The sequence below is a fragment of the Sarcophilus harrisii genome, chromosome 1 (genome assembly GCF_902635505.1).
Source record: "Sarcophilus harrisii chromosome 1, mSarHar1.11, whole genome shotgun sequence".
NCBI lineage: Eukaryota > Metazoa > Chordata > Mammalia > Dasyuromorphia > Dasyuridae > Sarcophilus > Sarcophilus harrisii.
In genome coordinates, this window is record NC_045426.1 from 688,857,474 (window position 1) to 688,884,123 (window position 26,650).

General features: G+C 48.9%; 1 protein-coding gene across 1 annotated transcript; it reads right to left on the minus strand.

Moving 5' to 3' along the window:
- PHETA1 (PH domain containing endocytic trafficking adaptor 1) lies at window positions 1-24,367 on the minus strand. The gene is made up of 2 exons (XM_031948580.1): window positions 23,488-24,367; window positions 1-4,651 (listed from the first exon to the last, which is right to left on the minus strand). The coding sequence occupies exon 2, from the start codon at window positions 4,636-4,638 to the stop codon at window positions 3,907-3,909; it is 732 nt and encodes a 243-aa protein (XP_031804440.1). The 5' UTR covers window positions 4,639-4,651; window positions 23,488-24,367; the 3' UTR covers window positions 1-3,906.
- Between the last annotated feature and the right edge of the window lie 2,283 nt (window positions 24,368-26,650).

Consider the following 26,650-nt stretch of genomic DNA (forward strand, 5'->3'; position numbering starts at 1 on the left):
TTTCTTCACACAGGTCATTTTATTTCAGCTCTCCGGAAACTCCCAGCCTCCTCAGGTTCCCCCTCCAGACCCAACCTGTCCCCAGAAGGCACTTCCTCCCGGCTGGTGCTCCCATTGAAGTATCTGGGAGGGCAGAGCCGGGAGCCCCAGCCCAGCTCCCACCCCCTGGGGAGCACAGTGCTTCTGTACCAGGAGACCGGCCATGAGCCTTCCCTCGAGCCTAGGGATAGGGATGAGGGCTGGAGCTGTACAGGAACTCCCAGGTGTGGAAATTCTCTCCCCATGACAGTACCTCTTGAGCAACTTAGCTTTAGAGAGTTGTCTAACCCACCCCAGGACTCAGGACACATCCCTGGAACCCTACGTCTAGTCTGGAGCACAATGGGGCTTTAGGAGCATGCCATCCCCACCCCCTAGTTTTCAATTAAGGAAACTGAGGAAGCAAAATTCTCGGATTTAACTGAGGTCCCACAAGCTAACGGGATTCATACAGACTACAAACCTAGAAGGGAATGGCAATTTTATTCTCTGGCCTCAGGGAGTTATCTGCAAAATGGGGTCCATATCTGAAGTGCCTGAAAACTGTGGTTAGACAGCTGGAGGGAGAGAGGGGAACCCCTAATTCAACGCTCCCCCCCCCCACTGTTCCAAGGTCTCTAGAAGAGAAAAAAGAGGATTTGGGGGGCTTTCAGCAACTCCTTTCTTCCCAATGAATGCCCCCCCAGAAGGATTTCTCTAAGGAGATCCAGCCCCAATATTCCCTTGCAAAGCCAATTACTGGACATGGACCAGAGAGGGAAGAAATCCCACCAAGCATAAAGTACCTGGGAAAGCCCTAAATTGTTTTAAAAAAACTTAAAATTTAAGCTTCATATATTCCCACTGGGCCAGCAGTGAGATGGTGGAGAGCCAGGCCCTGAAGGTCTCCGCAGGCGAGCTGGAATGGAAGCAGTCCCGGCAGGAGACCTTCCCTGCCAATGCCAGAACCACGAAACCCGGGGAGGGGACGGCATCCAGCCTCTTATGGGGCCTTGCCCCCAAACCCCGGTCCGGGGCTCATCCCTCCCAGCACCTCCTGAATGAAGGTATCACGAGGTCTAGATCGGGATTAGAAAATCCTGAGTTCAAATCCTACCTCAAACACTTATTGGTTGGGTGACTGTGAGAAAGTTATTTCATCCCTGCCTGCCTCAGTCTCCTTTTCTGTAAAGGGAGGGGGTTAGACTTCTCTTTCAGACCATCCAGTCAGAACAAACGTCCCTCCCCTGAACTCCGTGGCCTGGGGAACCATAGTTAGGATTCACCAACTCATGTGAGAGCTGAATGGTTGGGACCCAAGCCACTGGCTCTGAACCTGACCCAGAAACCTCCAGCGTGTTCCCCACAGAGGCCGGCCCGACCTCCCCAGTGACAAAACTCACCTCCTCCAGAAGCCCCCTGTTGGGCTTTTTTGGGCAGCCCCGGGGCCCGCCTGGGAAGTCAGTGTCCATGCATGACACAGCCCTAAGCCTTGTGTTTTTGTATCACACCTGAAATGTCATCGCTGAGGGGGTCCCCCTGCCTCAGAAAGTCACCTGGCGTCTCAGTCTGGGGCACCGCCCCCGAGGCTCCCCGGCCGCTCATCTCCCTGGCCTTGACTCCTAAGGACGAGGAACCAGCCATCCGCTATCGTCCAGCTGGAGAAGGACTGAGGTGAGGGCCCAGAGGTCGGGAACTGTCCAGCTCCGGAGCCCAACCCCAGGCTGGCGGCAGGCACAATGACGGAGACTGACAGCAGGAGGTAGGAAGGCAAGCCTTGGGTTAGAAGGGAGCCCGGCTCCACCGGCCAGCGAGGGGGACATCAGGAAAGGCAGCTGACCGCCGGGCAGGGGGCTGGACTGAGGTGTGAGAGGTCAGGGTCCTGCCCCGGGCATTCTCCCAGCATCGTGGAGCCTGCCGGGGTCCGAAGGAGGGCAGGGGGCCACAGGGTCAGAGGCCGCCGCTGGTCAGTACGGGGGCTCCCCAGCCCAGAAGGTCAGTGACAAGGAGCTACAGGTTTACCTGAAGGCACTGAGGTGGGTGTGTCGGGATTTGAATTCAGGTCTTTCAGACTCTAGAGGCAGCTTTGGCCCTCTCTACCTTAGTCCCCATACGGCTTCTTCAGGGGAGCTGAAGAAACGTTAATCTCTTTAAAGAGCTGAAAGAATTGTGCTCCGGAGTCAGGGAGCGGGGCTCCCCCTCCTCAGGACCCCCTTACTGTTACAACCTAACCCAGGCTGCCGGCACATCCCAACCACCTGCTGTCCTCTCACCGGCCGGAGAAAAAACCAGCACCGAACAGAGGGAAAACAGCAAGGGAGGAAACTGAGGCACAGGGACCACAGGCTTGGAGATCAGACCAGGAATCTCTACTCCTTATGACTTTGGGCCAGGGGCATAACAGAGTAAGAGGTCAGGGGGCTGTACGACCCCGGCAAGCCCTGCCACCGCTACGGGCCTTAGTTTACTCCTCTGTAAAATGGGTGGGACAATAGCACCCAGCTTGAAGATTGTCATGAGGATCACATGATAACGGATATTTGTTAAGGTCTTGCAGTAATGGTAGCTATGGCCCTGCCAGACTCGTGATGGGGTCTTAGCCCCCCAGCTGTAAAACGGGAGCTTGGACTAGGTGACGTCAAAGGTCAAAGGTCTCCTCTAGTTCTGATCACTCCTTCCCTGAGCCTCAACTTTCACATCAATAAAATGGGCTGAGGGAGGAGTCCAGTGACAGAACTGTTTTCCTAGTGATGCTGGGAGAGGGGGGAAGTGGCCCATTGGGGGGGGGGACACAGACACCCCTCAGATGACCTGAGTGAGAAGCAGGGGGTGAGGGGAGCACCCGCCCACCCATGATGTCCCTGATTCCTGATGCACCAGAGGATGGGAACTGGAAACCCGGCCCCTCGGGGAGTGGTGAGGATGCTTTGTAAACAACGCACTGGATACACGCAGACACAGACACACACGCTGTACCGTTTGAGTGGGGGTCCCCGGCCCGCAGCCACCCTCCCTGCTTCCCTACCTAGAAGGGTTTTAAAGAGGGCCAGGAGGAAGGGAAATCACAATGGAGGCCGCCGGGACAGGCGACAGGGGGGCCCTGGGCCCAATCCCAGCCTGGCTGTGGAGGGAGCAACATACAGAGCATGACCCTCATTCACCCGGATCAAGTGGCCAGGCAGAGGCTGGGCTGGGCAGCCCTCACAGGGATGGTCCTGCAGCCTCCTGGGCAGGGGCTGGGCTGGGCGGCCCCCACAGGGATGGTCCTGCAGCCTCCTGGGCAGGGGCTGGGCTGGGCGGCCCCCACAGGGATGGTCCTGCAGCCTCCTGGGCAGGGGCTGGGCTGGGCGGCCCCCCCAGGACTGGTCCTGCAGCCTTTTAGATGGAGGGCCAAGCAGGGGCTGGGCTGAGAAGCCCCACAGGCCAGTCCTGCAGCCTCCTGGGCAGAAGCTAGGCTAGGTGGCCCTACAGGGCCAGTCCTGCAGAGTCCTGGATGGAGTGACCAGGCAGAAGCTGGGCTGGGCGACCCCACAAGATTAGTCTTGCTGGCTCCTAGATGGAGTGTCCAATGGCACCCACAGCCCGGTCCCGCAGCCTCCTGCCCAGCCTCAGACAAGCGGTCAGGGACCCCAGTGAGTCAGAGGGGAAGAAGCGATGTTTCCATCCGGACGACCTCGAGCCAAGGCTCTCACAGACGGATTCTCGGGGGGGTCTCAGACTAGGGGCTTTCTGGCAGCGCTGTCCCTGCCCTTGTGGGCCATGGGGGCTGATGACCCGGAGTTTCCCAGCCCAGCCCCCCAGTTTTCCATCAGAGCTTTCCCTGCCTTTGTGGGCCACAGGGGCCGATGACCCGGAGTTTCCCAGCCCCCCAGTTTTCTGGCAGCAGGGTCACAGCTGGCCCCGGCTCTGCAGCCACTCCCTCCTCAGGGCCAGAATCTCCTGGCCGTACCAGTCGTGGAGCCGAGAGAAAGTGGTGGTCCCTGGGGTGAAGGGAGTCTCGGGGACCAGCAGGGGGGCGGGGCTGCTGCCCAGGGAGGGCTTCCGGCGGGGTGGGAGCGGGGGGGGCCGGGGGCCTCCCTCATGGCTTGTCCTGGGGAGGGAGCCGTTGGGCAAACTGGGCGCTTCCTGACTCCAGACGGCGCAGCCGTTCTCCCTGAGGCCGCCCGAGGGCAGCGAGCGCTCCCGCCGGGGGGGCACCAGGGGCTCGGCCTTCGGCCTGGCCCCCGCCCGCATGCGCTCCAGCTGCTGCTCCAGCTCGCGCACCACCAGCCGCATGTAGTCGAAGCTGGCGCGGGACAGGGCCTTGACCCAGGCCTCCATGGCCGGCTGGCTGTCGGCCGCCAGGATGTATGTGCGCGAGCGGGAGCCCGCGAAGCGGATGGCGAAGGCAAAGTCCTCGGCGGCCTCGCACAGCTCCACCGTGCAGCCCTCCAGGATGATGACGCCCACCGGCTCGCGGCTGTCTCGGTCCTCAAAGTAGAAGAGCATGTTCCCCTTGAGCACAAACCAGCGCCGGTGGTAGGCCGTGTGGCGCTCGCCCTTCTTGTACAGGAAGCCCGTGTTGTCCGCCGGCGAGTCACAGGTGGCGTAGAAGGCCAGGCTCCGCTCGTTCAGCTTCATGGCGGCCCGGAACCTGGTGGGGGGAGAGAAGAGCAGAAAAGACGGTCTGCGGAGGCCGTGACACGGGGCAGCGGGCAGCCAGTCTGTGGCCAGAGCCCCGGACACAGCTGACTCTGGGCTCGGATCCTGACTCGCTTCCTCAGTCACTCGTGTAACCTTCCCCTCAATGCCTCCTGTCCATCAGCCAGAAAGTGGGGTGATCGCCACAAGAGGATTTAAGGTCCCCTGTGGCTAAAAATTGTGTGGAGCCGGACACACCATCCTCCTGGGAGTCAGGAAACCCAGGCCCTGGACCATCTCCTTCACAGACATGCTGTGGAAGCCATACAAGTCCAAGCCTGTTCTGGGGGTAGCTGCCCCCCCTGGAGAAATGAGGGGGTTGGAGCAGTGGTCCTTCCCACCCTGACATCCCCTGTTCTAAGCCCCCTCCCACCCTGACATCCCCTGTTCTAAGTCCCTTCTTACCCTGATACTCCCTGTTCTAAGCTCTCTCCCAACCCTTTTATTTTATGTTCTAAGCTCCCTCCCACCCTGACTGCCTTCGGCCCGTCACTGTTTGGGGATTTGAGATGAGCCCACATAACAGCATCAGAGAGAACATTCTGCACCCCATAATTCAGTGCTGATCCCCGGCCCCTGCCCCTGCCCCTGCTTCATGCCAGGAAGGGCCTACGCTGCAGACCTGGCCAGCTGAGTCACAGCCTCAGGGGAGAGACCAGGCAGCAGACCGCTGACTCATTTCAACAAATAAAGCCCGGACACTGATAAGGAGCAGCCGCAGAAAACTAAACACAAAATAACAGGACGGTGACTTATTCTGGACTTTTTCTCCAGGAATCCCATAAAAAAGCGGAGCCCCCTCCTGCAGGCCGCTGGTACACGCCCCAGGATGCTGGGCTGAGAGCCGGGAAGCCCTCCCGGCTGGGCCATGCTCTCCCCCGTGAGTCCCCAGGGCAGCAGTGGGCTCCTGCCTCTCCCCGGGCCCAGTACTTTGCACAGCGTCTCGTGCACAGCCAGAACTTAATAAAGCATCAAGAAACTGACTGACCCTGGAAAAGTCAAGTTCACTTCAGTCTCAGTTTCCTCCTTTGCAAAATGAGCATGAGAAGGCACCAAGGCTGAGTGTCACATGGGAGCCCACACAAAGAGCGTTTTGCAAAGTAGCAGAGGATTGGTTATTCTCGGGGCAGACCATTGTCCTGCAGCAGCCACACCATCCCCCCCCCCCCGCCCCCCCCCCGCCAACTGCCTCCCCCTCCCAGGGGCTTCCCCCCCTCGCCCTCTGCTCACCCTCTCCCCTGGGGCTCCCCAAGGACTGGGGCTTCCTCGCTTTTTATATCCAAGCTCTGAATCCGACACTTTCTATCCATTCACTTATCAGATTTCAGACTGTCTCATCCCTGACCTCCCAACATCCAAAGGTGAGCCCAGAGGGGGACAAGCCGTTGGCTGAGCACTGGTCTGTCTGGGCTGCCAAGGACCCGGTGACTAGGCTGGCCAAAGCAGCGAGCGGTTAAGTGCCTACTATGTGCCACTGAGCTCAGCGGCAAACCCTAAGGAAAGACTCTGTTTCACCAGAACTCTTGAAGACCCCTGGCTAAGTTCCAGAGGGAGGGCCTACTATGTGCCAGACACTGAGCTCAGCGGCAAACTTAAGGGATGACTCTTTGGACCACCAGAACTCTTGAAGACCCCTGGCTAAGTTCCAGAGGGAGGGCCTACTATGTGCCGGGCACTGTGCTACGCCCTGGGGAGACCCAGGCCCAGAGAGCTGTCATATTAACCAGCTCTCCACAGACAGAAGGGATTTCTCGGCGATCCAGTCCAGCCTCCTTCTTTTTACAGATGAGGACACGGAGACCCGGAGCTGCTAAGTGGCTCCCCCAAGTAGCTAATAATCTTTCCACCAGCTCCCAAGAGAGGGAGCACCCTTTAGGGCATATCCCCCTCCCTTTTCAGGGCAGCCAGGGGGTGAAGGGGTGAGGGCACCAGGCCTGGAGTCAGGAATTCTCATCTTCCTGAGCCAGACTCTTCCCAGCTGGGCGACACTGTGTGCCCCATCTGTACAATAGGCTGGAGAAGGGAATGGCCAGGCACTTCACTCCCTTTGCCAGGCCACAAAGCCCTCTTTTCCATCTCCTTGTGGAACTCTAGAAGGCCAGGAGGGGACCCTATGAGACAGTCGGGCCTGGCGGCCCGGGCCGACCTGGGATGGCAGGAATTCCCAGACCTGTTGAGGGCACTGACTCACATGGTGCCGGCCCTGTGGCCAGCCCCCTTTCCTGCCCGACCGTAGGCAGGGACAGAAATTGCAACAAAGACAAGTCGACTTATCTCCAACGTTTCCCAGGGCCGGGCAGAGGCCCAAGGTCGCCGGAGAGGCGGGGACAGAGCCAGAGGGAGCCTTTGGGCCTCCCTGACTCGGGCGCTCCTGCCCCTCCTCCCTTCCCAGGGATGCTCCGCTCCTGGCAGGGACCCCTAGGCACAACCACTGCCCTTGGGGGGCCCACACCAGCTTCCTGCTTCCCTGCTCACCTGAGATACCTTAGTCCTGAGCAGGGAGCCACACAAGAGAAGGCAAAGTGAGCCCTGGGGCTTCCAGGGGGCACCTCCTCCTACCCCCCAGCAAAGTCCAGAGGAACGGGTGGGGGTACTGGGGGCAGTCTGTCTCTCCTAGCTAATTAACAAACCCTTGCTCTTCTACACAGGGGTCACACTCCCTCCCTGCCCCCCACCCGTCCTTCCCTGGAGGGGACTGGCCCAATTCTGGACTCCCAAGAAGCAGGAGCCAGAATTCTGCCAGCTCCCTTCCCCCACCCTCCCTCCTCACCCGGGCTCCTTAGGAAGAGTTTTCAGAGCTCGGCTCAAGCAATATCTCAAAGGCAGGGACCTTCTGGAGTAACCCCCTGGACCCCTGCAGGGACTGGGGCCCCCCCATAAAATCAGGCAGCTCACTGGGATGCCACTGTTGTTCTGCCTCCCACATTCACTAGGTAAGTAAACCCAGGCAAGTCACTTAAGCTCTGCTCAGATTCCCCATCTCCCAGGGTTACTGTGAGAAGCAAATGAGTGAATGTATGGATTTGGATAAAAACATATAATATACATTTAGATTAAATAATATAAATATATATTTAGATAAATAATGTCAATATATTTCAATATAAATTTAGATTAAAATATATACTGTAATGTAATATGTATATATATATATATATGTCTATATTTAGATAAATAACATAATATATATTCATATAAATAGAGATAAATTATACAACATAATGTAATATGTAATAGTAGAATAGAATAGAACAAATATGATGTAACATAAAATGTAATGCAATATATAAGCATATATTATGTACTTGGTGTATATATATATAATGTATATATGTAATGTAATGTATAACATAAAATGATATAATGTAATTTTTTCACAAATGTACAATATAAGGTAGGATATAATAAATATGTAATATGTAGCACATGTACAATATAATATGTAACAATAAATATATGTTATAATATATCATGAAATGTAATAAATGTTCAATATAACAACATCATATTTACAAGGCAAATATATTACAATATGAAACAATATAAAATAGGATTAATATAATAGAATGTAATATGATAAATATAATAAATAGGATGTGACATATAATCAATATTTAATATGATGTAATATCATAAATATGTAATAATTTGTAATGCAATATAATAAATATAATAAGAAAATGTAATATAATAAATATACCAAAAGCTTTAGTTTTCATATACACTTGCAGGTGTACATGTCTCATTTCCCCTGATGGATTGTGAACTCCCTAAAAGTAATTTTTTTCCTTGGAGCCCTGCTCCCATTCCAGAGGTTGGCAAATAGTTGGTACTTAATAAATGCTTGCTGATGGGTCAATAATAGTACCCACATCACAACGAGAGGGGGCTCCCCTCTCCCCATGGCTCTCCCCCACTCTTACAGTTTCCTGCTCTTCTCCACAGCCTGTATCACATTCAGTCAAGTATAAAACTCTTCTCGCCCAATGAGGGTGAAGGCAGCCTACCCCCCAACAAGCCCAGCTCTGACACTGCCCAGAGTGGGAAGTCCTGGTGGTCCCCAGTCATCTCCTCCCCTCGGTCTGTAACTCCTCAACTTCTAGGCTATTTAGAACACATAACTCTCCCCCACACACTGACTGGTGGTCCGGCAGGCAGGTCCTCATCACTGGGCAGTGCCCCACGCCTGCGGCCCCCTCCTCACATGCCCCCACCCCTGTAACACTTACTCTGGGACCCTCCCGGGCGAGCCCCTTCCTTCTGCAGATGCTGTTACCTCCCGTTAGGACGGACCTTCTTGGAAGACCAAACGTTTCTGTCTTTGTATCTCTGGCGTGGCAGACCCTGACTAATAGGTCATCCTATTGTTAACTGACTGGTCATCCAGTCTCTCCTCAAACTCACAACCTCCAGGAGCCTCCCATTAGGTTACACCTGCTTAAAGCCCACATTCCAAGAAAGGGCTCCTCCCAGCTCCAGCCCAGGAAACCAGGGCTTCCCCTGGATTAAGCACTTAAAAAACAACCACTCCCTTAAGAAGCTACAAAGGCTCACTATTGCCTCTCAAAAAAATGCACCATCTGGATGCAGTCTGCCTTTATGGGCCGATTCCTCCTCATCAACTGTTCCAACCAGCCTCCTCCCAGCTCCTGACCCTGATCTTTCTCCTTTAAGTCTCTGCCCAGGACTCTGCCCATCCACCTCAGCCCTATCTCTCAGAATCTCTGGCAGCAAACAATTAGTAAGCATCTACTATATGCCAGGCACAGGAAAAGTGAGTCCTTCCTTTCAGAAAGCTCCCAATCTAATGGGGGCAGAGAGGGTTGAGTGGGGATGACGCATAAAGAACTTTGTTCAGACAAGAGATCTATGCAGGAAAAAGGGAAGATAATTGTGGAAAGAAGGGACTTGGGGAGGCTTCTTGGAAGTAGTGAGATCTTAGCTGGGACTTGACTAAAGCTGGAAATAAGGAGGGAGGGCATCCCAGGTACGGAAGCACAGCCAGGGACTAACCTGGAACGTCAAGGTGGATGGAGTGTCCTGTTAGAGGAACAAGAAGGTCCCTGCCCTTAAGATGCTTACAATCAAGAAGGCAACTAAGACACAGACATTCCCTAGCAAAAATAGAAGAGAGAACAAAGAACCATGGGAGGTATGGAGAGAAAAAGGGGTTCCCAACCAGGTAGATCTGGGAAGGCTGCCAAGAGGAGGTGGCCTTTGCATATGTCTTTTTTTTTTTTTTTTAATTAAGGCAACTGAGATTAAGTGACTTGTCCAGCTAATAAGTATCTGAGGCCACATTTGAACTCCAGAGCCACGACTCTATCCACCGCACTACGTAGCTGCTCCTGCACAAGTCTAAATGAGGGAGAGACATCCACCAGACCGAGATGGAGAGAAAAGCCATTCCACACTGAGAAAAGGGGTAAGTTCAGACACCAGAGTCTCTGAAACCTTTTCCACTCACAATCCCTTTTCACCCAAGATTTCATCCCAGAAATATAAGTATATAAAATAAGATCAAACCTTTCCTGCTAATAAATCACAATTTCCCAACCCTCACATTCATGTATAAGATGGGGTTGTGAACTATAGTTTAAAAAGGCAGAGCTACGATGTCGAACCCAAATAAAAACAAGGTCTCTAAACTGTGCAGGACTCCTGCTGCCAAAAACTGACTTGACTTTAAAATATAACATTACCTATGTTTTGTTGGATTTTTTATTATTTTCCCAAGTTTTTCCCAATTATATTTTAATTTGGTTCAGGCCAGACCAGGTGTTTCCTAGGCTGCCAGGTCAGAATTGGTTAGATAGGCAAGATGGCAAATGGTTATAGAAGGCCTCAAATGTCCAGTAAAAGAATTTTATAATTTAATTTATACATATATATATATATATATATATATATATATATATAACTTCAAATAAAATTTTACTTTGGAGGCAACGGGGAGCCACTGAAGATCTCAAAGCAGAATAATCACAGGAACTAAGGAAGGCTTTTCTGGCAAGGTAGCACATGAAAGACAGGTTGGAGTTGACATACAGCAGAAGTTATTACAATAGTCTAATTGAAAAAAAAGACCTTTTCTTTTAAAAAAAATTTGCCATCTTTTCAAAAGCGAGGTGATTCAGGCCAGTTCCAATGGTCTTGTGATGGAGAGAGCCATCTGCACCCAGAGAGAGGCCTAAGTGTGGATCACAACTTTTTCACCTTTTTGGTTTTTTTTTTTCTCGTTTTTTTCCCCTTTTTTGATCTGATTTTTCTTGAGCAGCATGATAATGGTGGAACTATGTGTAGAAGAATTGCACATGTTTAAAACATATTGCATTACTTGATGTTTGGCAGGGGGGAGAGGGGGAGAAGGGAGGGAGAAAAAACTTGGAACACAAGGTTTTCCACGGGTCAATGTTGAAAACTCTCATATGTTTTGAAAAGAAAAAGTTTTAAAAATAATAATAAAAAAGAATTTAGCAGCTATCACCTGAAAAAAACTCTGCCTAATTAGAATGATAATAAGAGCCTGGACTAGGATAGTGCACCCATATCCATCCCATCATCTGCATTCTGGTTTCTCGTAGTAAATCAGGGTTGTCAAGGAAACACGGCTTGCTCTTCCCTTATCTAGGACAGCCAGTCAGGAGTCGGACAAAAGTTTTAACATTTCTGGGGGGGGGGGGTAACCAGCTTCAAAGTGGTGATGTAGCCCCTCAAGCCCCATCCATATCTTAAAAGACAAAATCGAAGTCTTGCTCTTCCTTCATCCAGAACGGCCAATCAGGAATGAGATATCAGTTTTAAAATTTCAGGGGGGGCGGGAATCAACTTCAAAGTGGGGACGTAGCCCCTCGAGCCCCATCCATATCTTAGGAGACAGAATGGATAGGATCTTTAATCAGATCTGATCATGACTGCCAAGCCCTGGCTCACAAAACTGGGCTCTGGGAAACAGAGAAGGGAGACCTTCTCCAAAGATCTGGAGATAGGGGTTCTGGTGGGATGCCAAGGTCAGAAGAAAGAGGGAAAGGAGAGGAAAGGGTCTGTACATACCCAGTGTAGATGGTCTTTTCAGCACATTTAGCTACTCCTGGAGAGGCGGCAAAAATGGAGAGAACCTTGGACAAGGAAAGGGAAGCAATTCCCGCCCCTCCCAAGTCCTTCATTAGGGCAGAAGGGTCATGACTTTCAGAGGAGGGCGCTTTTGGGTGTGGGACTCTGCCTCCACTGTCAGACTTAGCTGATGAATTACGACTTTCACAGAACTGTGTTTTGTTTTTGTTTTTTTTTTCTCTTTTTGATTCCTTGAGAGACAGTGTAGCAGACACAAAATCAGCCAGCCAGGACCCCCTAATGCGTATTAACAGGGTAACCCTTATCCTCTTGGTTCTCCAGGCAAGAAGGGGCTGTCGTCCCACGTGGGCAGAGAGCGCCTTCCCAGCACATTTACGATCCCCTGTTCTTTGTTATGAGGGAAGGCTCTCTGGAAGTGGGGATAGGGAGGAAGATATTGAGAAATGAAGGTGATGTAAAAACCAAAGATATGGAAAAACAAATAAAATCAAAGAGACTAGGGTTAGAGACTTAGCCCCCAGAGAGGTTAGAGGATCAGACTCCAAACCCATTCTCCACATTTGATGGATAATGACAGATAATGGAACCCAGAGGGGGCCAATTAGCCAAGGTCACACAAACACATGCCTTCAACTCCAACACTACTCTCTCCTCCACTCCAGCTGGCCTTCCTACCGCTGAGATGGGAACAGCAGCTGAAGCCACAAAGGAAAGTTAGAGTAGTTCTTCCAAAAGGTCCTCGGGAGGGGGATTAGAAACCCCAAAATCACAGAGGGAAATACTGAAGGGAGAAGAGTAGAGGGCAAGGTGGAGAACAGCTCGAGGCCTGGGCTTGCCCTCTCGACCCGACAACCTGACCTCTTACAGGCCTTAAGGCCTGGCTTACAAGCCAGGAGGTATTCAGAGCACCTGCTTGTTTCTTATTCTACCAGCCAGAATCAGAAACATCTTCCTTTGTTCAACCCCTAAGATAAGAATATCCATCCCTGGTCGAGGTTAGCCCCCTATTTATGGCCTCATTCCCTGACTGAGGCTAGCCCCCTGCTTTTATCTCTGACTGAGGCTAGCCCCTTACTTATGGCCTTGATCCTTGGCCAAGGCTATCCCCCTACTTATGGCCTTGATCTCTGACCAAGATTAGCCCCCTACTTATGGCTTTAATTCCTGGCCCTCCTACTTCCTCTGAAAGACGGTCTCACTCTCTTCTTTGCATCTTTGTATCTCTCCTTATCCACTGACTATCTATAAACCCGCCTGGGTCTTCCAAGCCTAAACAACAAAAACAGCAATAACCTCCTTGATCTGACCCATGAGTGATCTTCCTTTCTCTTCTCTCTCCTCCCTTTTCACAGTGTAGACCAATCCATCCTTCTAGACCTTCCTTCCTTCTTCCTTGGAGCTTATGAGAGCCTTCTCCTGCTTCTTGAGGCTAACAGAGGGAGGAAGAAAGGAGGAACAAAAGTGGAGGTCTGAGCTTGTGAACCTGGTGCTGGAGGCACAGTCCCTCCCCCAGAAAGCCCCATCTATCTCCTATCTCACTCCTTTTTCTTTTCGTGTAGTTCCCACCCTTTGTCCAGGTTTTCTCTCAGACTAATGCAACAGCTTCCAAATTCGTCTCCTTACTTCCAGGCCCTCAACTCATCCTCCTCATAACTGACAAAATAATCATCCTATTCAAGAAGATTCACTGGCTCCCTATTGCAGCTAGGATACAATCTGAATTGTTCAGTTTGGATAAGAAGGCTTACAACTAGAAAGGATGTTGGCAAACATTGCCTCACAGCTGATGAAATTGAGGGTCAGAAAGACAGTTTGACGTACTTTAGATCACACATCGAGGTGGTTCAGTGGATAGAGCACTGGTCCTGGAGACCGGAATACCAGAGTTCAAATCCCATTTCCTAGCTGTGTGATTCTGGACAAGTCACTTAACTCTGTTTGCCTCAGTTTCCACATCTGTAAAAATAAGCTAGAGAAGAAGGAAATGGCAAACCACTCCAGACAAACCCTTTGCCAAGAAAACCCCATTGCACAATAGGATCCACAGAGTCACAAAGAGACACATCTAAATGACTAAATAACAAATGGCAAACCACTCTAGACAAACCCTTTGCCAAGAAAACCCCACTGGACAGTAGGATCCGGGGAGACTAAATAACAAGGTATCTGGTGACTGTTTGGAAACCAAGTTTTCCTGTCTCCAAATCCATGGCACCCTTCCCAATTTGCCTCTCGTCGACTCTGCTAGATTTGTTTCCTGTAATTTCTGATCACACCTTCCTACTTTTCAGGCAAACTGATTGTTCCCCAAACTCTGGATTCCATCTCCCCATCCCATCTTCCACCAGGGGCTCCCTAGCCTAGAAGCCATCCTCCTTCCTCCTCTCTGCCTCTGAGATTCCTCAGCCCCCTTCGAGGCTCAAATCAGCTGCACCTTTCCAGTGCACCTTCTCTGGCCTCCGTTCTCACCAATTCTCATCCCAATTATCTCACCTGGGTATCATCCCCATTTCCTAGCAAACTTTCAGCTTCCCAGGGGCAGTGAACATTTTGTTTCTCCTTAGTGTCCATTATGCCCAAACAGGCAATTAATAAAAGCCAAATGGACTGGATTGCCATGTGCACCCATCCATGGAGTCTCTGCCCAGGAGCTTCGGTCCAAGTGCAAAGCTGCCTCCCCAAGAGGCCCGTGAATGGATGGCAATCTCGGTCATCTCCACTCCTACACTGGCTCTTAATCTCCAGTGCCTCCTCCCCCGCCGCCCACAAACACACCCACATCTCCCCTCTCCCTTGACCCTTCCAGCCCTGACACCTATCATCTGGTATGTCATCTGCCCTTTGTAGCTAAACACTGAACAGGCCCTTACACAATATGGAACTATGCCCAAAGGGCTATAAAACTGTGTGTTCCCTTTGATCCGGCACTGTCTCTACTGGGCTTGTAGCCCAAAGAGATCATAAAGGGAAGGAGACTCGCGTGTGCAAAAATGTTTATTTTAGCCTTTTTTTCCAGCAAGGAAACTGAGTGGAGGCCCATCAGCTAGGAATGGCTGAATAGTTACAGAGTATGAAGGTAATGGAATATTGAGTTATTGTTCTATAAGAAATGAGCAGCAGGATGATTTCAGAACGGCCTGGAGAGACTTAAAAGAACTAACGCTGAGTGAAGTGAGCAGAACCAAGACAACATTACACACAGAAACAACAAGATTATGCAATGATCAACTCTGAAGGACATGGCTCTTTTCAACAATCAGGTGATTCAAGCCAGTTCCAATAGACTTGTGATGGAGAGAGTCATCTGCACCCAAAGAGGATTATGGGGACTGAGTGTGGATCAAAACATAGTGTTTTCACCATTTTATTTTGATGGTAGTGGGGGTATTTGCTTGCTTTTTTTTTTTCCTTTCTAGTGTTTTTTTTCCTTTCCCTTTTGCTCTGATTTTTCTTGTACAGCATGACAAATATGAAAATATGTTTAGAAGAATTGCACATATTTAATCCATAGTGGATTGCCTGCTGTCAAAGTGGAAAGGGAAAGGGGGACAGGAGGGAGAAGGGAAAAAAATTTGGAACACAAGGCTTTGCAAAAATGAATGTTGAAAATTACCTTTGCGTGTATTTGGAAAAATAAAAAGCTATTACCAAAACAAACAAACAAACAAATAAATGTTTTACTCACCCACTAAAAGAATAAAAATTAAAATTTAAAAAAGGCCGTCTACAGTGGGTGCCTTCCTTCGCTTCCTTACCTCTCCTTCTCTCTAGGTTCTGGCTTCCAAGCTCAGCACCAGATCTTAGTAGCCAAACCCACTGGCCTTTTCTCAGTTCTCATTATTCTTGCCTTCTTTCCCTCCTGGACAAGATCTCTCAGGATCTTCAAGCCACCCTGTCTCCTGGGTCTCCTCCTACTGTCACTGATTTCTCCTGGGTCATCTGCTCTCACCATAGAGAGCGCTTCCTCTCTCTGGAGTACTGCACCCAGGGATCTCATCAACTCTCATGGATTTAATTATCTCTGCTGACGATTCTCGAATCTGCCCATCCCATATCCGTCTCTGCCGACTTCTAATCTCCATCTCTGTTGCCTTCTGGATATCTTACACAGGATGTCCAGCAGACATCAAACTCAACCATGGAGTTAATTATCTCTGCTGATGATTCTCAAATCTACCCATCCCATCTCCATCTCTAACCGCCTTCCAGATATCTTACACAGGATGTCCAGCAGACATCTCAAACTCAACCATGTCCAAAAGGGAATTTATTTAGGGTTAGGGAATTTATTTTCTTTTTCTCCTAACTGCGCCCCCCATCTTCCTATTACTGCGGAGGGCAGCAGCCTCCTCCCAGTCCCCGTGGGAGAAATCTCCCTGGATTTCTCACTCTCCACCATATTCAAGCTATTGCAAAGGCCTCTTGATTTCACTTCTGCAACATCTCTAGAAGGCATCGCCTTTTCCCCTCTGGATGCTGCCATCCCAAAGGTGCAGGCCCCTCATCCCCTGCATTACTGCAGCAGCTGCCTCATCTCCCCCATTCTGCCACTAAAGAGATTTTCCTAAAATACAGCTCACACACCTCCCCAATTAATAAGCTCCCATGGCTCCCTATGGCCTCCAGGATCAAATACAAATGCTGTTTGGCATTCAAAGCCCTTCATAATCTAACCCCATCCACTTTCCCCGTCTTCTTACACCTTACTACACACTTGCTGTTGTTTGACCTTTGTTCTTGAAGGAGACCATGACACCAGGGAGTTGTATTTAAGTGAATACTTGTCTACCGGACTCCTGATTGTTCCGTGAGCAAAGTTCTCCGTTTCTTGCTCTGGTTGCCCCCCATGCTCTCCCTCCTCTGCTCCAATTAATGACCTCTCCAGTTTCCTTTAAGTCCCAATCAAATCCCACCTCCTCCAGAAAGTCTTCCCCCAACCCCTCTTAATTCCAATCCCTTCCTTTGCTTAATCATTTCCTATTTTTCCTGCACACACTTTGCATGTGTATTTGTGTCTTCATGAATGATCTCCACCATTAGATTGAAAGCTCCTTGAGGGCAGGAACTATTTTTCTGTATCCCTGGTGCTTAACATACTACCTGGTATACAGTAGGCACTTCATTAATGTTTACTGATTGATTGACTTACAGATGATTTATGTTCTCTCTAACTCTTTCAGCTCTGGTTCCTATCCCAGGCCTGTCACACGGCACCTGTGTTATGCTGGTAATGTCCCCTACATTCTCTGGTCTTTCTCACCATCCATTGTACGGCTCTCAATCCACGAGCCCATGAAAACTTTTCTTTTCCCAGAGTCGAATGCTAAGTGGGCGTGGGCTAACAGGACTCAAGGGATCAAGGGCCATAAGTCCAACAGCTGAGAGGGAGCCTCTCAGCAGAGGCAGAGTGACAATACTATAAAAAAGGTCGTGACAATTTTGCAAAAGAGACCTGGGTTCAAACCCCACTTCAGGTCCAAACTAGCTCTGTGCTCTCACGCAAGACAGGTCAGCTCACTGAGTCTCAGTTACTATCCATAAAAGGGGAACAAGAATATCTGCACCCCCTATCTTGTGTCACTAATTAACTCATAAAAGACACGCTTAGGGGTATGGGGAGGGAAGAGAGTGACCCAAACTCCTCAGGAGGAGTGAACGAGTCCAGATTGGAAACAGGAATAAGGTTAAAGCTTCCATGACCATCAATGATGGGAACAAGGGCCTGAGCAAGAAAGGAAGAGCCATTCTCAAAAAGAATGATAAATAAACAAAAAGGCCAAAAGATGCCAAATGATGATAAACCACGATTCTAAGAACCAGAAGATAATGAAGCATATGATCCACATGACTGAGAGATAACGGACCCATACACTTTTGGCCATGGAGCAGGAAGGAATTTGTTCTGCTTGATTATATACATTTGTTGGGTAGTTAAGTAGTACAGTGGTTAGAGCCGCAAAGTATGGCGTCAGGAAGACCTGAATTTAAATCTGGCCTAGCTGTGTAACTCTGGGCAAGTCACGTCATCCTGTCTGCCTCAGTTTCCACTTCTGTAAAATAAGCTAGAGAAGGAAATGGCAAACTACTCCAGTGTCTACCAAATGGGGTCACACAGTCAGACACAACCAAAAAACAACTGAATGACTGTTAAATTAATTTTTTTTAAAGAAGGATATCCAGGGAAGATTTTGAGCCATAGCTTTCTAGCTCAGCTCAAAAGGAAGCTAGATCCCAGAGGAACCCATAGTTCAAAATAGACCGCTCCCCAACCCTCCCTCCCTGAGAGGGTCCAAGCAGGAGATATGGCTTCCATTCCTTGGTTAGACATTATTTTTAGCAAGTTGCTGTGTTCCCACGGAAACCACAGGGCCACGGAATTCGAAACCAGGCCAACTACTCACAAAACAGGCACTGAGGAGGATGTAAGGTCCAGGGGGAGGCCAGTGGCAGAGAGCCAAGGAACACTACTGGGTCAGCATCGAGTCCCTGAGCATCCCAATGACTTCAGAAGGTCTCAGGATGCTGCCCCAGGACTGGGCCAGATACTGAGAACTCTCAGCTGAAGCTTCCTGGGCCCATACTCAGTCACTGCCCCATTTGTATGAAGATGAATTCAAACGGCCCATATTTGTTAAGCACCTACTATGCATCAAGCATTGGGAACCAAGAAAAATCTGGTTTAAATTCTGCCTCTGACACTAGCTGTCATTTACAGTCTCAATCTTCTCTATAAAATGGGAATAAAAGAAATCTGAATTCTTAATGGTATGACCAGAGCTAATCGAAGCTCTGGGAACTACAAGAGACCTGGGGAAACTGGGGCCCAGAGAGGTAAACGCACTTATCCAGGAACGCAAAGGGGGGGATCTGAACGCAGGGCCTCTGACTCCAGAGTCAAATACCATGATGCCGGTCCATTCCCTAGCTATTCCAGGTAGATCGTGTAAGAAACCCCCTTTCTGCCTCATTTCCAAAATATATAGAGAATTAACTCTAATTTATAAAAAATCAAGCCATTCTCCAATTGAAAAATGGTCAAAGGATATGAACAGACAATTCTCAGATGAAGAAATTGAAACTATTTCTAGTCATATGAAAAGATGCTCCAAGTCATTATTAATCAGAGAAATGCAAATTAAGACAACTCTAAGATACCACTACACACCTGTCAGATTGGCTAAGATGACAGGAAAAAATAATGATGATTGTTGGAGGGGATGTGGGAAAACTGGGACATTGATTCATTGTTGGTGGAGTTGTGAACGAATCCAACCATTTTGGAGAGTAGTTTGGAACTATGCTCAAAAAGTTATCAAACTGTGCATACCCTTTGATCCAGCAGTGTTACTACTGGGATTATATCCCAAAGAGATTATAAAGAAGGGAAAGGGACCTGTATGTGCACGAATGTTTGTGGCAGCCCTTTTTGTAGTGGCTAGAAACTGGAAACTGAATGGATGTCCATCAGTTGGAGAATGGCTGAATAAATTGTGGTATATGAAAATTATGGAATATTACTGTTCTGTAAGAAATGACCAACAGGATGATTTCAGAAAGGCCTGGAGAGACTTACACGAACTGATGCTGAGTGAAATGAGCAGGACCAGGAGATCATTATATACTTCAACAACAATACTAGATGATGACCAGTTCTGATGGATCAGGCCATCCTCAGCAACGAGATCAACCAAATCATTTCTAATGGAGCAGTAATGAACTGAACTAGCTATACCCAGAAAAAGAACTCTGGGAGATGACTAAAAACCATTACATTGAATTCCCAGTCCCTATATTTATGCACACCTGCATCTTTGATTTCCTTCACAAGCTAATTGTACAATAATTCAGAGTCTGATTCTTTTTGTACCAGCAAAATAATGTTTTGGTCATGTATACTTATTGTGTATCTAAGTTATATTTTAATATATTTAACATCTACTGGTCATCCTGCCATTTAGGGGAGGGGGTGGGGGGGGGGGTAAGAGGTGAAAAATTGGAACAAGAGGTTTGGCAATTGTTAATGCTGTAAAGTTACCCATGTATATATCCTGTAAATTAAAGGCTATTAAAAAAAAAAAAAAAAAAAAAAGAAACCCCCTTTCTTCCCTCTTCCCTTTTGGGTGAGATAAAATTTGAGCACAATTTGAAGCACGGAAAATAAAATTGAGGAAAATAAATGCTCACTCCACCCAGCCAGCAACATGCCCCCTAAGTGAGGCTGGGAGTCGTAAATGTGTCTGAGGGTTTCACACACCTGATGGCCTCTGGGAAGGAGAGCTATCATTACTGTAGCTGGTAGCCTGTCAGTCACAAATCCCCCTCTAAAATGATGGGCGCCTCCAAAATCTCCCGTCCTTCTATATCTCACAATCCTGGGAAACCAGGTCTACCTAAGAGCTATAATTCACTTAAAAGCCTCTCAAGACTTGGCCAGGGAATAATTTTCCTCATACCAAAGGCAGTGATTGAGACTGTTATTCAGGTGGCTTAAAGAAACCGCCACATTCTTTTGCCTGGCTTAAAAAAATACAAACAAAAAGCACCAGTTTTATATTTGAATAAGCCTTATTTAGGAGTGTGACTCTGGTCAAGGCACTTCATCTCTGTGGGCCTCGGTTTTCTCCTTTGTAAAATGGGGGGATTTATCTTGAGGACATCTGGGGTCTCTTCCAGCCCTATATCATCATCATAACTAGCATTTCTACATAGCTTTTGCAAAGCACTTTACAGATCTCATCTAATTTATCCTCACAATTCTGGAAGGCAGGTGCTAATATTATATCTATTTTTCTAGTAAGGAAAATGAGATTGGGAGAAGTTAGCCAGCCAGCTAGTAGTCATAATGATAATTGCTAACATTTATATTGGGCTTGTTATATGCTAAGCACTGAGCAAAACACTTGACAAACATCTCACTTGATTTTTGCAATAGTCCTGGGAGGGAGATGCTAGTATCATTCCCATTTTACAGATGAGGAAAACTGAAGGTTAGGTGACTTAACAGTAATAGCAAGGATTTCTATACTGTTCTAAAGTTTTCAAAGTGACTTACAAAGGTTATCCCATTTGATCCTTGGGATCAACCTTGGGAGGTAGATGCTATTATCATCCCCTTTTAGAGATGAACAAACTGAGGCAGAGAGAGGCAATCTGTCCCATCCAAAAACTGTCTTCCTGAGTTCCCAGCACTTCCAGGTCCAGAACCTGTACACTATGGCGTGCCAAAGATCCATCGAAAATCCATGCCATCTGAGCTCCATAATTCCTTTGGAACAGGTGAACTCCCCTCCCCTCTCTACCATATTCCCACACACACACCTGAAGCTAATAGAAGATCAGGATCTAGTACATGCATATCGTCTCCCCTAATTAGAAAGGAAATAATTATTATAAGCTAAGGTCACCCAGTCAGTGTGGGTCAGCCTCATGTCTGACTAAGCTCACAGCCGATCCAAGCTGTCTCAAGAGGTAAGTAGGAGGAGTAAATAATTAATATTCTCCCCACTATACAGCTAAGGAAATGGAATGGCTTGCCTGAGGTCACATAATGAGTGGAACAATTTAATGGTTAGATCTACAGATTTCTTATTCTATTTAGGAAGACACTTGCCAGAGAATGGGAATAATTTGTCAGAGACAGGAAGAAGTCAAGTTGATAGATGGAAGATGGGATGACGGGAAGACAGGCTCAGAGGCTCCTGTTTGTCACCCACTATTTTCCAAGAAGTCCAGAGCTGTCCTTACTCAGTACTCACTTATTCATTAGCCACCCTGGCCAGAGAGGCAAAGATCACAGAGAATCCCAGCCCTAGATTGGTAAAATTCTTAGAGATCAAGTTATCTGACCAACTCTACTTTCCAGGAAAAAAAAAAAAACTCAAAGAATTTATGTCATTTGCCTAATGTCACACAGCAAGACAGAGCCAGGGCCAAATCAAGCAGACATTTGTCAAGCACTTACTCTGGGCCAGGCCTTGTACTAAGCACTGGGGATGCAAAAAGAGGCAAAAAGTTCCTGCCCTCAAGGAGTTGACAATTTAATGCAATTTAATCTAACGCCAAATCTGCAACACTCACCTGAGATTATTATAGTTTCCTTTTGCTTGAAACACAGGAGCACCTTTTACCTAAGAATTCCCAAGTCCCTCCAATTCCAGGGTCAAAGATTCTCCACATAGATGGCACTTATTCTAGCCTTCAGTTTCCCCCTAAAACCCAGGGTCAAGGACTGAATTCCCACAAGGGGATGATCACATTGGATCACTTGGAACAAATAGAGGCCTAAAGACCCTTGGGTGGTAAGACAAGGGTGCTCTGACTCCAAATGCAGGGAATAGTCCACTGCAACTCAACAATTCTATCACCTGCATACAGTGGTTCTCAACACTTTTGGCCCCAAAGTGGTCTTTACACTCTTAAAATTGTACATATGTCCATACATAGACAACAGAGACCCCAGACCTTGAGAACAACTAATCTAATCCAAAGCTTCTTAACCTGGAGTGGGACTGCATAACTAAGCGTGGCAGTCACAAAATTATGATTTACTATCAGTAAATGTCTGATTTGTATACTTATTTTATATACCATACCCAGGGTTTGTAAAAATTTCTCAAGCTAAAAGGGATCACAAGAGAAAAAAGTTGAAGAAGCTGTGATCCATTCATTTGACAAATGAGGAAATTAAGGTTCCAAGAGTGACTTCTGACTTCTTGGGCAGAAATGACTGGACCAAGATCAAGAAGATGGTAAGTGGCAGTCAGACAGTCAGTCAATAAATGTATAAGTGCTTACTACATGGTCAGATACCCGGGAAGATCTGAGATCCAAAGAGAAGGAAAAGACATGCAAACATTGGAGAATATGTTTGAGAACATGCAAACAACTGGGGATGAAGTGAGGGGCCAGAGTGCTGATAATTCACAGAGAAAAGGCACTTTACCTCCAGATCCTCGGGCTCCAAATTCAGACAGACGGCTTTCCACTGCACCACCCCTGTGTAGGAAGTGGGACCACAGTCCCAGGGCATCCCTAGAACTTCACAGTGGCCAGGTAAGTACCTGTACCTTGCCCCATATCCTACTGGCCGATCACCAACAGCCCCCAGTTTCCAGGACAAGGAAGAGGAACCTGGCCTGGCACCACAGCCTAGAATCCTGGCAACCTTCGGAGCTGGAAGGAGTTTCGAAGCCGATCTCTTCCCACACACCAGCCCCGTAGACTTCATTTTTTCCCTTGTTCCTTGTCCCGCGTGAGAGTCGAGGGCAACAAAGTTGGAAGGCTCGAGCATCCAGTGCTCCCCAAACAAAAGAGGGGCGTTCGTGTTCCCGCCCGAACTCCGATGGACGCGAGGGATCTGCCCCCCAACACGGAGCTCGGAAAACTTTCTCGCTCCCTCTTAACATATGGATGGTTCCTGACCCGGCTCCTCCAGACTGCCAGGCCTGCAGGTGTCATCTCGGATAGAGAGCAGCCCGCGGAGCCCGGCGGGAGAGTCCCCCGGGTCCCCCGGTGGCCGGGAAGCCCACCCGAGCCGCCTAGGCCCGGGGACCCTCGGCACTGTTTACCTTCTCAACTTCCCCACGGGACTGGGAGGCCACGCTCCGGGCTCCGGGCTGGGGAATCTGTCCTGCTCACCTGGCCCGGGGCCCGGGGTGCCAGGAGCTGGGCTGGAAATGGCCGGCCCCGGGGAGCTGCCCTCGCCCAAGCTCTTACCTGGCAGGCGGCTCCGGCTAGAGCCGCCGAAGGGGAAGTCCCGATCGCGCAGGGGCCGCGGCCGGAGCTGGGATCCGGGCTGGGACTGGGGCTGGGACCCGGGCCACGACTGGGGCTGGGGCCGGCCGGAGGGGCGCGGCCATGCCCCGGCCGGAGCTCCAGAGCACGCCTCGCTTGGCCGCGGCTCCAGCCCCCGGGACGGACGCAAGGACGCACGGACTGACGGACGCTTTGTTCGCCCAGCTCGGCTCGGGTGGCAGCGGCGCGGCCCAGCCCCCTCCGCAACCGTGGCCGCTCCGCCCCGCGCCTTACCAGAGGGAGGGAGAGGGAGGCCGGACAGACCCGCGGGCGCGCCCCTTTAACTCTTACCTGCCCGGCCGGCCCTCCGCGCGCCCTGAAAGCCTCTCTGGGGACTCCGCCTCCTCTCCGCCCCTCCTCCGGGGAAATGGGGAGGGGGCTTTCCGCTCTTAAAGAGACCCCAGCCCCGGAGGCCCATTGGTACCGCGGAACTCTAAGTCCAGACTGAACTCAAGGGTCTGCGTGGACCCTAATGAACAGTACCTGGGTGCCGCCAGGGCACCGTCCCTGCGCGTCCGAGTCCTGCCCCTCCCGCGGCCGGGCGCTGGGGTCCAGTTCCACTACAACCTTTCTTAGCTAGACAAGCCATGTGACTACGGGACGGTCGCTCATTTCCGGCTTCAGTGAAAGGTAGCTTGAAGCTCCGGCTTGCAAAGCTCCCTTTGACCACCGGCGGGACCGTGGGCCCGGCCGCTCGGCTCTGCTCCGCGCGCAGAGGGTCGGGTCGGGTCGGAGAAAACTCGGCTTCTTTGGATCCAGAGATGGGAGGGACCTCAGAAGCCCTAGCTGGACTAAAAGGCCCTCCGCCTCATTTTACAGAAAACTGAGGAAAAATAACTTCCCCAAGCGGACATCAGACGTGAACTTGAACCCACTTGACTCCATTACTTATGTAACTATTGGGCAAGTCGTCACAGCTTTTTGCCTCAGTTTCTTCATCTGTAAAATTAGTGAGCTGGATGAGATGGCTTCCTGATCTGTTATATACGATTTCAAGAGGGCAGAAGCTAGTGACTGTAGCTTGGGGGGAGGGAGAGGGAAAGGAAGGAGAAGGAGAGGGAATGTTTGGGCTAAAAGTGCTTGGAAGTGAGAGGAGTGCATCCCATACATGGGGGAGTCCTGCGTGCCCAAAGAGACAGAGGCCCTCTCTGGATACTAGCCAGCAGGCCAGGATAATTGAAATGAAGAGTTTGTGGAAAGGAGTAATTAGACTGGAGGTGGGAACCTGATTGACTGAGAAGTTTGTATTTTATATTAACGTTTCATGATCAGATCAGTGTTTTAGGAATATCAGTTTAATATCTTAAATTTAACATATACTTTGACATGTATTGGATTGTTTGCCATCTGGGGGGAGAGGGGAAGGAGGGAAAAATTTAGAACACTAGGCTATGCAAGGGTCAATGTTGAAAAATTATCCATGCATATGTTTTGGAAACAAAAAGCTTTAATTTAAAAAAAAAAAAAAAAAAGGAAATATTAGTTTAGCAGATGAGTGAAAGATGGTGAAAAGAAGAAAACCTAAAAGTAGGGAAACCAATTAATAAGCATTTATAGAGTACTTTAAGATTTGCTAAGCACTTTACAAATATATCATTTGATCCTCAACAACTCTGGAAGGTGTGTGCTATTATTATCCTATTTTACAGATGAGGAAACAGAGGCAGGCAAAGGTTAAGTGACATGTCAGGGGCACATAGCTTGTAGATCTGAAGTGATATAAAGCAGGAATTTGTCCTAATTTGTCCTATCCTTCAGAAGTTCTATCAATATAGTTTTATCTTTGCCACTAGCATAGTATAATTGGGGGGGGGGGGTAGGTCACCTTAACCTCCCTGTGCCTCTATTTCCTCTTGTGCAAAATAGGGGTTCAGACATTACAGGTGAAAAGCTGGAAGAAATCTTAGAAGTCTCCTTGTTTAATCCCTGCATCTTACAGAATGGGAAATTGAGGCACATTGTGTATGGTGATCCTACCTCACCTAGCTAGCAGTGTTGGAAACAGCAGCTAATCACTGACTTAAACACAAGCCCACTGCAGGATCCTAAATTGGAAACCCAAAGGGACCCTCAGAAATCATCTGGACCAGCTCCTGAGGCACAGAGAGAAAGTAGTGTTTGGACAGACTTCAGAAGGCTTGGAGAGCATTAAGGGCCTTACAGAAGAAAGCATAGGAAAGGGTTTTGGGGAAGGGAAAAAAAGTCATCTGTCTCTGAGGCTTTCTCTTACCTGCCCTTCCTGCTCCCATGTCCTAAGCATTCATGTGGGTCACATGAGAGACAAGAGTTAACTGAGTCCCTGGGATCTCAAGCTCAGAACTCGGGCTCTAGTTGATTCCCACAGCCAGCCTCCTGCTGGTGGCAAATGTAGAACAGAAAGTTTCCAGCTCTCTTGCTTCCTTGAACTCTGAAAGAATTTTATTATTTGTTGTTGTTGTTTTTATGGGGATTTTTAGGCATGAACTTTTAAAATAACTTTGTAAAATGTTAATACACACAGGCACACCCCACTCAAGTCATGTATAAAACTGCCTTTGTAATAATAAAATCATGCTGTTCATTTTCCCCCTTCTGAACTTTTCTCCTGTGTATAATGAGACTTCATTGTTAACGTCTTCATGTACATAGTTATAGTCACTGTTTATAGAGTTTTTTTGGTCCTGATCTCTACTGATGGAGTTTGTTTGTCATTTCCTCTGTGAGACACATTCTCCGTCCAAGAGGCTCCTGAAGTTTCCACCAAAATCCTCATTTCCTGAATTTTCTCTTCTCCATTCCTCCTCATTCCCCCACCCCCTCCTTCCCTCAACTTCCGCCTGCCCCACTGAGGGAACATATGCTTGGGTCCTGGGCAGCAGGAAGGAAAAGGCGATAGGGAGTTTGAAGGGGAAATCACTGGAAAATAGTTAAGAAACTTGTCTTGGTGCTTGGTCATATAATGCCAAAGGTCACTTTTAATGGGGTGACCAGTTCCTCCATTTGTCCTATTTCGTATTCTGCCTTAAGGTTATGACCGTCCCCTCTTAAAGGTTGAGATAAAGGTGTTATAGACATTCCTTAATATCATTAGAATATCAGTAACCTC

What these genes read in the sequence shown, in the direction of transcription:
- PHETA1 (XM_031948580.1), bottom strand. Translation starts at nt 4,638, where the DNA reads ATGAAGCTGAACGAGCGGAGCCTGGCCTTCTACGCCACCTGTGACTCG.